Genomic DNA, 13,520 nt, shown 5'->3' with positions numbered 1-13,520 from the left:
GACAACGAAACAGTGACTTACCTAGTGACACCGACAGACGGTGACAAAGACGACATCCTCGCGCGCATCCTTCTTATGTAAACCCGTCCCCTTCCATGGTTAAGGTCTAGGCTAAGTGAGAGTGTAGGGAGATGTGGGTGATGGGTGAGATAGAGGTAAATTAGGGTTATAGTGATAAGGAACCGTCGAAAAATAAATGAGACTTGTTATAATAACGCGACAACAGCAGCTATACTCGGTCCAGTACTCCCATACTCGGACGAGTAAGCTCTACTCGGTCGAGTATTCACACTACTCGATCGAGTAGTCCCTACTAGGTCGAGCAACCACTCTCGTAAGACACTCATCTTCACTTAACCTCTCACATATCCCCTCTTAAGGTCTCCCGTTGTCAAAGGGTCGGTCAAAAGGGTCCTTAAACATTGTGGGTATTACAATAGTAAGGTTAGGAAAGTGCAAAGTATTGCTAAGACTTACTAACGAAGGCCTTTTTCGTAGGCTAAGCATGACAAGTCATGTCATTTCAATTTGAATTGAGATGATCAACTATATACAAGATTAAAAATGAATTATACATTATGTAGTAATTGATATGGTATCAATTTTACATATGTGATAATACATTCATCGTTTGAGTTTTATTCAAAACTCTTTTCTTATAATAATTTGTTTTCCAAATAGGTTGTCGAGATGTTTTCCAAATATATTAATTTCTTTTATACCATAATTTTTCAGTTTTGGTAAGATCTAATTCTTTCCTATTTTTTGTTTTTTCTACTCTAACAAGGTGGTACAAGGAACTCAACCCCAATCTCAGCCACCACTACTACCTCCTCCCCCGCCGATCGATCACCTACAGTGGCGGCGACACCTCACACCGTCGAACGCCTCTGGCCACTAACGTGAAACCCCCTACCCCCGCCGACGCACCAACCTCCTCACCTCCACCAAATGGCAAAACCGATTGAATCTTACGCCGTCCACCACATGTTCATCCCCTCCCACCCCATAAGCCGCCCTTACCGTGCAAACCACCCCAAATGTCATCTTCAATTCGCGCCAACAACCTTATCGAGTCATTGACGTTATTCAAGCAAAGCAAATCGAACCATTGACGTCATTAATCGACGTTATTAGTTCGTGACGGGGAAGGCGTGCAGGTGGCCGGTGGTCGGCGTGGTAGTGGCTGTTGTAGGGTTGAATGGGTGGCTAAAGGTGGTTGGTGATAGGGAGATGTTGAAGAATGGTGGTAGGGGAGGGGAAGGTTGGATCGTCCACGCATACAACGCAGTACACATATAACATATTGCTTGTTTTTTTTTTTTGAAAAAATAAAAGATGGGATAAGATTTTGGTAAAAATAATAATTTTATAATTTGAAAACTAATAAAATCTCTAATAATTTCCCTCCATATTGAAAATTATTGTTTCTACAATTGAAAAATAGATTCCGCCACATGTTGAAGTTTTATTGGTGGTGTATAAAAGATTCTATACAGTGAGTGTAACCGTAGCATCTTCCATTTTTAGAAAGCCTTCGTCTGATCACCCAAACTGAGAAGTAATTGACAATTTGACAGAATATATTACGTATGTTAAGAGTACTTTGTGATACTGGATACAACTCATACAAGCATACAACTTCTTATTCGAGTAATAAGAAAGTCTCTATATATACTAAAAGAATAGAAAATGCATTAAATTTTCTCGTCTAAAATGATTCCCCTATTTTGATATGATCCTTTATTTTCTTTCCAATTTTGACAATATAACTTCTTATTTAAGATTTACCTCTAGTATACATGATATTAAAATCTGGAATAAAGCTCTCTTAGGAAAATATGTGTGGTGGCTTGCTAATAAAAAAGATCATTTATGGGTTCGATGGGTTAATCATGTTTATATGAAAAATGTTGAATGGACTGATTACATGGCTCCTGCAGACGGTAGTTGGTCATGGAAAAAGATTACTCATATTATGAACATCTTTAAGCAAGCCTATGTTGGTCATAAATGGATGGGTAAGGACATTCAGTACAATGTTGTAGATGGGTATGACTGGTTGAGAGAGGCTCAGGCTAAGGTTCCTTGGAGGTTTTTATGTTGGAATTCTCTCAATATTCCAAAATGCTCTTTCATTTGTTGGGAGTTTATGCACGAAAGACTGCCTACTAGAGATAGGCTTTTCAGAATGAACCTGTTGACTGATGCTCTTTGTCCAGTCTGTCAGCTTCATTCAGAAAGTCATTCTCATTTGCTATATGAGTGTGCTTATGCTAAAGCTTGTGTGAATTTGTTGCAACATCAACTTCAGATTACCTTCAGGCTCAATGATTTGGTGACTTGGTATTCCTCTGGAAGAGTTACTAAATTGCAAAGGAAGTATGTTGGATCTTGTCATGTTTCTTTACTATACTGGCTGTGGAGAGTTCGCAATGAGGCTTGGAAGGAGCAGGTTGTGAGAAGTCCTAAGATGATTGTCAAGCACATCCTCGCTGATGTCAAAGCTCGTTTCCTGAAGATGAATGATAGTGCTTTACTGGCAAGGGATAGAGCATGGTTTCAGCTTCTTTAGTGTGTTTGTATAATCTTTTTGTTTGCCTATTCTTTTGTACATCCTTATAAGTCAGCTTGTAAAAACTGCCTAATTCTTTTGTCCTCTTGATGATTAATATACTTAACCTTTCCCAAAAAAAAAGATTTACCTCTAGTTTTTTGGTGATAAAAAACCGTTATTTGTAAGATAAGTCGTAGTTAAAAGACATGATATGAAAAAAAAATATAAAACAACATCATTAATTTTGTGTGAAAAAAAAATATTTCATTAAAATACATGTCTCATGTCATTATTTAAATCTCTTTATTAATTTTATTATTATTATTTTTTTTTCTCAAATCAAAATACAATTATTAGAAACGTTAAGAAATAATAAAATGCAATTTACAATCTATAAATCTATAAATAATAAATAATATATCAAAAGGTAACTCTATAAACACCGTGCATGTATTGCACTGGTCTATACTAGTACTTTTATTAATTAAGTATAAAATTTCCCAAGTTAAAAAAATTTATGTGTATGTTGTATAAAATTTCCTAAGTTATAAAATTTCCTAACTCATATGTGGCAATTAACCCTTAAATCTAACTAAACTAGTTTGAATGCCCGTGCGTTGCAACGGGGTAATTAACTTATTTATAATGAAAAAAAACGTTATAAGCGTTTAATGTTTACATTATATGTCTAATGATTTGTTTACATATTATTAAAATGTCTCTTTCAAAAAAAAAAAAGATTAATATATACGTGGGTTAACTCTTATTTATAATTATATAATCACCCTACCTTATATTAATCTTTCGATGTGGGACAATTCTACTATTTATAAGTAATATATTCACAAAAATTGGATTTTTTTTCTGATGTGGGACAATTCTAATATTTATACGTAATATATATTTATCAAACCTGCATTATTTTTCAATGTGGGACAAATAACATACTCAGAATTACACATTTACACCATCTTTTTTGCACTTAGTTCGACATCCAACCAGATCTCGAATACCGAATACAGACAATTGCTACTCATTATATCTAATAGTTATATTTAAATTTAATAATATGATCAAGTACTCTCCATTAATATTTGTACGTTGTTTTTCTTCAAAAAAAAAAAATAATTGAGATACGGAAATTTCCCGTAGTACCCCTTAGTTTTGTTAGATTTTCCATGTTACCCCTACTTTTAAAAATCTGCCCATGGTACCCTTGAGGTTCCATTTTTTTGCCCATGGTACCCTCTAATGTAAAGGCTGTTAAATGGACGTTAAGTTTGATGGCGTGGCAATAAAATAACAATTAAAAAATAATACCCCCTTTATTGTTTTATTGGTACGGATATCTCTCTTTTAAATGTAAATTTAATTAACTATATCATTATAATATTGGAAATTTCTCATGGTAACCTTGAACTTTGATAGATTACACATGCTACCATTGACGTTTGTTTTCTATTTTTTATCATAATTAAAATATGTGCAAATGATAAGAACCTATACTCTAATGATAGAATATTTTTTAACACAATTCTAATTATATTATTTAAACATTGTATATTTACGGATTTACCACACCTATATTATTTTTCAATATGAGACATATAAATTCTATAGGTAGAAAATATAATGATATAAACTTTTAAGAGCTATCCAAGACAATACTTAAGCGACTCAAAAGATTTTGGGTTGATGCCTAAGTTCCAAGGATGCTCATAGAATCACCCACCTTATGCTATATTTTGATGTGGGAAAATTCTATTTTTTATATGTAGTATATTTATCACACCTATAATATTTTTCAATGTGGGAGATATAACATACTATGAAATACACCATCTTTAATATGTGCAAATTATATGAAATCTATATATACTCTAATGATAGCATTTCTTACCATGAATCTAATAATATTATTTTCATAATTTTTTTACCGACATTATTTTGTCAAATGAAATTTAAAAGTTTTTATATGAAAATTAGAAACATCACTTGAATATAAAATAAGAAATACATAGTATATATTATAATAACTAAAAGATTTTCCAAACATTAACTTAGGTTAGAAATCATTATTGTAGAAACAGTAATATAAACTCTTTTAAGAGTTATCTCTGACAATACTTAAGGGAATCAAAAGATTTTGGGTTATGACTTCTATTTATAATCATAAGATCACCATGCCTTACGGTAATCTTCCGATGTGGGACAATTTTAATATTTATACATAGTATATTCATCACACTTACGTTACTTTTCAATGTAGGACAAATAACATACTAACTACTAAGTACACCATTTTTTTGTACCTACTTTGAGATCAACCCGATTTAATAATGAGAAAATACAATACAATAAGATACAATATACACTCTAATGATAGCATTTTTTTTGTCACAATCTAATTATATAATTTTCATACGATATTTTTTTTCAAATGAAATATAAAGTTTTTATATCAAAATAATAAACATCACTTTAATATAATATAGAAAATGTATATATATGGGACATTTCTATTATTTATACATAATATATTCACAACACCTACATTATTTTTCAATGTGAGACATATATCATACTAAAAAGTCTATATCTTTTATATCAAAAAAATTTTGGATTAATACCTAAGTTTCAAAGATGCCTCCTATTTATATTTATAGAATCACCCTACCGTATACTATTATTTCAATGTGAGATACATAATTTAATTATTTAGACGCAGTATGTTCATAATGCCTACATTATTTTTCAATGTGAAAGATATAACATACCAAGAAATACATGTCTCTTCTTAAAAAACCACTATTGTATACATATTATTTTTCTTTGAAGGTAAAAACCACTTAGTCTCGATCATTAGATATGGATCTCTACATCGTACATATAACGACTCATTAAAGCTTTTATTTTTTGATTTTCTTGTTCAACCTTTAGTTATTTTTTTATTTTCTTGTTCATATTCTTAACTCTTTCCCGAGTAATTCCCAACGATTTCCACTTTATTTTTATATCATATCGTAGATAACGATAGAAAATCTTAAGAGTTCTTTAAAACAATATTTATGAGACTCAACAAATTTTGGTGGATACATAAGTTCCAAATATGCATCCTATTTATAATCATAGGATCACATCACCTTATACTAATCTTTCGATGTGGGACAATTCTACTATTTATATGTAGTATATTCACTACACCTACTTATTTTCCAATGTGGGACAAAACATACTAAAAATTATACAATTTTACGTATTAAGAAGTACACCATCTTTAACATGTGCAAATAATATGAAATTTATACTCTAATGATAGCATTTTTTAAAACAAAGCTAATTATATTATTTTCATAATTTTTTTAACGATATTTTTTTGCCAAATGAAATGTAAAAGTTTGATATAAAAATTGGAAATATCACTTGAATATAATTTAGGAAATATACATATTATAATAATTAAAAGATTTTCCACTTTATTTTTTACATCAAAAATTATACTTTCCTAAATTGATTTTTGATGATGTGGACGCTCTCAGATCGCTCGAAAAAACTCTCTTTTATGTATATATATATATAGATGTGAAATTTAACTCTCTACCAATTTCTCCTCAAAATCTCATGAGAAAATCAATTATACTCTATACACTCTTTATTTCTATACGTAAAATTTAAGTGCACAATTACATTATATGGTGAATATTCAAATACCTAAATTACATCAAAGGAAATCTAAACGTCTTCATTCATCTCCTTCAATGTCGACTTCTTTTTCTCAAGGTAATCAATTTGCAGTTACTTGCTTACTCTTACATTGAAATCTAAGTGAAGCTATGGATTTTTCTTTTATAAATTTGCATTTTTTTATCCTATAGTTTTATTGAGATTGTAGCTACATAATCAAGCTCATGAAAATATTTGGTGCCTTTTAGAGAGAAATGATGGAGATAAAGATGTAGTACTTGCAGGAAAAATCGTATTTTTTTACCTTTGTTACGAGTGAAAAGACGACTTATTTTATTGGTGTTGATGAAAGTTGTCATGTATATGACTGAGTGTAAGGACTAAGGAGTGATAAATGGTATTGTATAATTTAATTGTATATAGAAATTATACGTATAAAACCAAGAGTGTATGGACTATGGAGCAGTAGTTGATTTTCTCATGAGATTTTGAAGAGAAATTGGCAGGGGGTTAAATTTCATCTTTAGTTAGACTTACGGGGGTTAATTGCCACATATGAAAGTTAGGGGGCTTGATTGCACCATTGATTAAACTTAAGGGTCTTAATTGCCACTTTCGCGAAACTTTTATGTGTATATTGCTTACTTACCTATTCCCTCTGTCCCGCTCATTTGTTTACTTTTAATTTTAGCACAAAGACCAATGTAAGAGAAGAGGATATAATGACAAGTGAACCAAATTGCTTATCAAATACATTCCCAAAATAAAAAGGTAAATAATTGACTGAATAACCTAAAATAAAAATGTTAAACAAATGACCGGACGGAGGGAGTATATAACGAAGTTTTGAATGATTTTATACGGAGTACTCCGTAGTTTTTTTTTTTTAAGACGGATTATGTAGTTGAACTTTGGATGAAAGAAAAATTGGACCAGATCGATATAAGGTTTGTAATTTTTGTGGGATTAAGAAAGCCAATTACTACGACTCTACGAGTACTATTGAATTTGAACCTTGGGGTTGATTAGGATGATTGATTTTATCATTAACTAAATTAAGATGTAACTCATTAGGGTGAAATATAGTGGTTAAAATTTGGATAAAATTTTCAGTAGATTCAGATTCAAGTCTCCCCAAAAGTAATTTTGTGGAGCATTTTTGGTATAAGTCCATGCCTTATAGATTTCGAGCTTGTCACCATCGAGTGGCTTACCTAGTATGACTTACCTGATATACGTGATTTACAGGTTATGCTGCGCTTGGTAGGGAGGTCTGCGGATCGATCCCCCACAACTGCGATTGAGAGGGGTTTAAATACCGTAATCCTTGTACACGCCCCGAAATCCGGATTAGTCGGCCCAATGTGGTTCAGATTACCGGATGGTTTAGACCAAAAAAAACAGGTTATCACATATACCACAATTATTAAGCAGATTAGATTGATTTTAATAATTACGTTTTCATTAATGCATACACATTCATGATTTTGTTGATTTTTGAATTTATTTCACACATTATTTATGTATACTCGTTGTATAAAAAACTAACTACCTCTAAAAATACAATTTTGGGATATTCTCTCTTGTACCCCTCAACTTTTTCACTTTCTAAGATGTGCCCCTCATTTCTTGCAAAAAAAACTTTGACCGTCAATAACTCTTAGCTACAAGTTCAGAATATGATAAACTTTTTTTTTTTTCAAATTGACCGTCTTTAAGAGGTATTCAGTTTGAAAAAGAATTCACTGATGTCTCAACTCGTAGTCGAAAATTATGGTCGGTCAAAGTTTATTCGTTAAAAAAGCTTTGACGAACCATAACTACCGGCTACGAGTTAAAAACACGGTGAATTTTTTTTTTTCAAATTCAATGCCTTGACGAGATAATTGGTTTGAAACAAAAAAATTACCGTTTTCTGAACTCGTAACAGAGAATTATTGTCGGACAATTAATTTTTTTGAAAAACAAGGAGTACACCTTAAAAAACGAAAAAGTTCAGGGATACACTAGAGAATAACCCTAAAAATTTTAAGTAAATTTACGTACCACTGTTCTTTCTTAACCAACCAACTAAGGTTATCAAATCCACTAAATTTTAGAGTGTTCGTTGCGCAACATCTACAACAATATTGAGGAGCCTCTCCTTGCTGAGACGTGAGAATTGAGAGTACTACTCTCTCTCTCTCTCTCCGTCCAGTCATTTGAACAAATAATTGAGACTGGGAGATTATCAAATATATATCACTTCAACTCTACCAAGTAAACTAAATCAAGAGACATTTATCAAACTATAATATAGAGAGAATTTATAAAATTACTTATGCTAATAAATTGAAAATATTTTTCTTGTTCTTATGGAAAAGTTGTTAATGTTAGTTTGGGTATGATTAAGTACTCGGCAGTCGGCACTACACCTAATTTTAAGAGACAAAATCTAGAGTTAATTTGGTTTGGATATGATAACCGATAAGTTAGTAAACCGCTTTAATAAAGAATTTCACAACATCAAATTGATAAACATACAGATCTCCTATTTACTAAAAGAATAGGCAAAACTCCAAATTTTCCCGCCTAAAACATATTTTCTAGAATAGTGCTTGGTATTTTTAGCATATACTAGGTTATAGATGGACATAATCTTTTGTATTTAAATATTTATATCATTCAATTTTTTCACATTATGCAAAAATTTATCTCCGGTCTTTTTTATTATAAAGATTTTTTTTTTAAAGAACTTTATGATAAAAGTTCATTGACTCTTTATGATAAGAAGTTGCGGCTAAAAAATATGGTATTAGTAAATATTTGTAAAATAACATCATTAATTTCTCGGTAAAAAAAAAAACAAAAAAAAAACCTTTCATAAAAATACTCATTTCATATCTTCTTACGATTTAAATTTTTATTTCTCAAATAAAAATACAATGAGAATCATGAAAAATAAATGAATTGTCAATTTAAATATTATAAATAATACACTGAAAAACAAATTCTATAGAAAGCCCTTGGATAGAAAAAATCATTAAAACAAGTTGAGAAGTTTATAAAATTAAATTATTAGCTTTGTGAAAAAAAATCATTACACATTTAAAATTCATGACATTATTCAATTTTCTTTATTAGTTTCACAGTTCAATTTTTTTTCTCATCAAAATATAATGACGTGAAATATGAAAAACTAATGAGGTGTTAATTTAACATAAATAAGTAATACAAAAACAAAAACTCTATAAATAGCGCTCATTCATTACGCGGGATCTAAACTAGTTTACATATAAATCGTATGGACATAAATATTCGCTTGAATGAACATAATTCATTCTCTAATCTTTGGCAAAAGTTACGTGGGGTTTCAACTTATACTACGGAGTATGATTCAACACAAATTCTCATTTGTGATGGACAAAATCCGACACTTTAAAGAGACGTGAGACAAAGGGATAAGTAGGAGGATAAGTGGGGAGGGCAAATGATGAGGGACTCTGAGATATCGCTTTGAAGAGACCGTAACAAGCAAGCTTTTTTGACGATTCAATACTAACACAAAACTTGTCGAAAAAAAAAACAAAAAAAATACACGAATGTTACATACACTGTACAAGCTTGGTCAGTGGCGAAGCGAGGTGTGGGGAGGGGGAGGGTAGCAGAGGCGGCTGCCCCCGCTGACGTTTGAAAATTTCAAAAATTTTAGTTTAAATTTTCGAATTTTTTCGAGGCCCTCTTATAATATTACTCTTTCGCCCCCGCTGACTTAAAATCCTGGCTCCGTCACTGAGTTTGGTCCGTAGATCGGTAAATATGAATATGAGACAATTTTTTTTAATCTCTAGACATTTTACTTTTTAGAATATCTATTATTTTACCCGTTGTAAATTAGGACGTACATATTTTTAACAAAAACTTGTGATTTAACAAAACTAGAAGAATGTAATGAATAATTTCTTTCAATTTATATGTTGATGTACAAGGCAATAAATTATCCGTAATCGGGATTTATTTGACAACTCCATGTTAGCGCACGAATTAGTCTATTACAGGGCCAATTTGTCACCCCGATGCCTTCTCAAAGTAAATATTAAAAAAGCTTTTGACTCAGTAAACAAGGATTTTTTGGCCTCGTGACTTAAATTATTTGGCTTTCCAATCCGGTTCATTGGATGGGTCCTAGCCTGTGCCACGACCACTTATTTCTCGTTAAATATCAATGGAAATGTTATGTGTTTCTTCCAAGGTAAGAGAGGCCTCCGCCAAGGGGACCCGTTATCTCCTTACCTCTTCACTCTGTGCATGGAAGTTCTTTCAAGAATGCTACGCAATCTAGCCAGGAACCTAGGTTTCTCTTTCCATCCTAAATGCTCCCGACTTGGATTGTCTCATCTGGTTTTTGCGGATGATCTCCTTGTTTTTTCTCGAGGTGATGTCTCTTCTGTCAGGGTTGTTAACGACTGCCTTCTCAATTTTGCCGCTATCTTGGGACTTCAAGCTAATCCATTGAAGACTTGCATTTATTTTGGAGGAGTCTCTCAACATGCTAAAGAGGAGATTATTAGTAGCACTGGTTATGTGGAAGGCGACTTTCCGTTTAGGTATCTGGGGCTGCCTCTTCACTCCTCCCGCCTCAGACATGCTATGTTTCACCCACTCATTAACAGAATCCGAGCGAAAATTATGAATTGGGCTAACCATTTACTCAGCTACGCTGGGAAATCCCAGCTCATAAACTTCGTCATTTTCGGACTCAACAATCTTTGGGGGGCTTGTGTCATTTTACCCAAAGGATTGTCAAGAAAAATTACAAAATATGTAGGGAATTTCTTTGGGGCATCGAGGAAGGTAAAAAGAAGATAGTTTTTAGGAAATGGGCAAACTTTTGCCTTCCGCGAGAGGAAGGGGGGATCAATATAAAGGAAATATTAAGTTGGAATAAAGCCCAAATGATGAAGTGGATATGGAAAATCCATCACAGGCCGCAGAATATTTGCGTTTGTTGGGTTGAAGCCTATGTTCTCAAGGGGAGAAATTTCTTGTCTATTCAGTACTCTGCCTCCCGGTTATGATACTGGCACATTGTCTTAAAATGCAGGGACGCCTTCGTTTCTCTGGTTCCTAACCACCTAGAGCGAGAACATCAAATCGATAACTTCAATGTGAATGCTCTCTATAACCTTTTCAGGCCCACAAGAAGATTGCTTCCTTGGATTCGTGCGGTATCAGAAGGCTTAGCCTTGCCAAAACACCGATTCATCGCTCCTTTGGCTGCACAAAACCAGCTCCCAACGATCGACAACTACCAACTCAGAGGTTTCATGTATGTAAATAGATGTGCCTTGTGTGAGAGAAGCACTGAATCAGCTGAACATTTATTCTTTTCCTGCCCATGGTCTGCTCAGCTCTGGAAGGCCCTTAAGAGCTGGCTCTCACAGCCCGCTATCTCGTGCAAATTAAGAGACGTCCTCCATTAGAGCATTACCCACATCAAAGGCAGGGCTTTGGGGAAACGCATGACTAGAAGTGCTTTGATAGCTGCCATTTACCACACATGCATGGCAAGAACACAACCTTAGGATTTTTGGTGGCAAAAGTAGAACTCCTATTGATGCAGCCAAGCAAATTTAGTATATCCTCTTAGTTCGTAAAGCTCACCTTGATTACTTGTAATTTCTTGGTCCACTGTAAAAAGGGTTTTGTTTTCTAGGGGATTCCCTTTTCTCCAAGGTAGGATGTTTTAGGAGCTCTAGGATCTATAACTATATTTTTTTGCCCATTTAATAAGAAGATCCAAATTCCCCTCACAAAAAAAAAAGAGATAAATTATCATCATGATTTCCATTCAAGGTGACAAACAAACTAGCAATGCAACATTATTGCAACTATATCTAACCAATTTAGAAGAATATAATAGATCATTTCTTTCAATTTATGTCTATATATACTAGGAAACAAATCATCATCATGATTCTAATCTAATTTTTGTTAATCAAAAATCTCCATTACATAATCGTTAATTTCATTCTTATATATTAAAATCTCCAAACCACCATAAAAAAAATATAAACTTCTCATAACTCACACAACCATTATTAAAGAAAACACAATGTTGAAGTTTTTGTTAGTCATATTAGTTACTTTGTGTGTTACAAATCAACAATTTGTAACCGGATTCACGGTGTTCCCAGCACGCTACTATGTCAGAATGGAAAATGGGTTAACGAAAGACCCCCTTGAAATTGAATGTAAACGTATTGTGAATACCGATATAAAAGAAGATCTCGGGGTTCAACATATACTTCCGGGAGGATTCTATGCCTACAATTTTAAGACCGCATTAATAAGAACAACCTATCCATGTAACGTTACTTGGTTTAATCATGGTCGTCTAACAAATATGACAGCATTTGAAGATACCGCACCCTTTGAGGATCATGGTTGCGGGGGCCGTCATTGCACTTGGAAATTTGCAGAGGATGGAATTTACTTGTTTAATCTCCAGAAACAAAGATACATCCGTCATGAAAATTGGGATAAATGGAGTATTTAAATTTAATGTCTATGAGTATATCACTTTCTCTATGTTGTGGACAATAATCTTTGCTTACATTTACATTATTATATTAATAAGGTTATAATGTTTTTAGCAACACATCGCTCATTGATTTACTCTACATCAGACTAGAAGAATATAATTTTATATTTTTGTTATCATAAAGTTCTTTCTCTTAGATATCTGTCTTTATAAGGTTGAAGGTACTTTATTAACTTAACATTATTTGTCGATTCTTATATTATGGTGTTGTTTGACCTGGCTTTTAGAAGTGCTTTTTCATTGAATAAGCATAAGCTAGACCAAACAATCAATTTTGAAGAAGTTAAAACAACTTCTTTTAACCCCAAAAGTCAATTTTGAGAGTCAGAAGTAGAAGCACCAATTTGGTGGTGCTTTTAGCATTTACTTTTATTTTATAGATTTTTAATGCATAAATGACAAATTATATGTTGTAAACATGTCAAAAAAAAGTAATACTTATTAATTCATATTTTTTTCATTCTCTACAAATCGAGACCCATCTTGATATACTTTTCAACAAAAAAATTCGTTTTTCACCCGCTTATGTAAAAAGCCTTTGTTGAGAAGTCGTTTTTTATAAAATGTTAAGTCAAACACCAACACTTTTATCAAGAACTAGCTTATTAAAAAACTCATTTCTAAAAGCAAAAACAGTTTTTCTAAAGCGAGGCCAAACATGCTCTAATTTTGTTTTAGCGATAAAATCAAGATCTT

The 13,520-nt window shown here is 32.5% G+C and overlaps 1 protein-coding gene across 1 annotated transcript; it reads left to right on the top strand.

Moving 5' to 3' along the window:
• Window positions 1-1,930: 1,930 nt before the first annotated feature.
• Window positions 1,931-2,575, top strand: LOC141590591 (uncharacterized). The gene has a single exon (XM_074411166.1). The coding sequence runs from the start codon at window positions 1,931-1,933 to the stop codon at window positions 2,573-2,575; it is 645 nt and encodes a 214-aa protein (XP_074267267.1).
• Window positions 2,576-13,520: the final 10,945 nt, after the last annotated feature.

Source organism: Silene latifolia, chromosome 7, assembly GCF_048544455.1.
Source record: "Silene latifolia isolate original U9 population chromosome 7, ASM4854445v1, whole genome shotgun sequence".
Lineage (NCBI taxonomy): Eukaryota > Viridiplantae > Streptophyta > Magnoliopsida > Caryophyllales > Caryophyllaceae > Silene > Silene latifolia.
This window is presented reverse-complemented; position numbering and strand designations above follow the sequence as displayed.

Bases quoted from the DNA above. Each gene is read 5' to 3' on its own strand.
- LOC141590591 (XM_074411166.1), top strand. From the start codon at position 1,931: ATGGCTCCTGCAGACGGTAGTTGGTCATGGAAAAAGATTACTCATATT.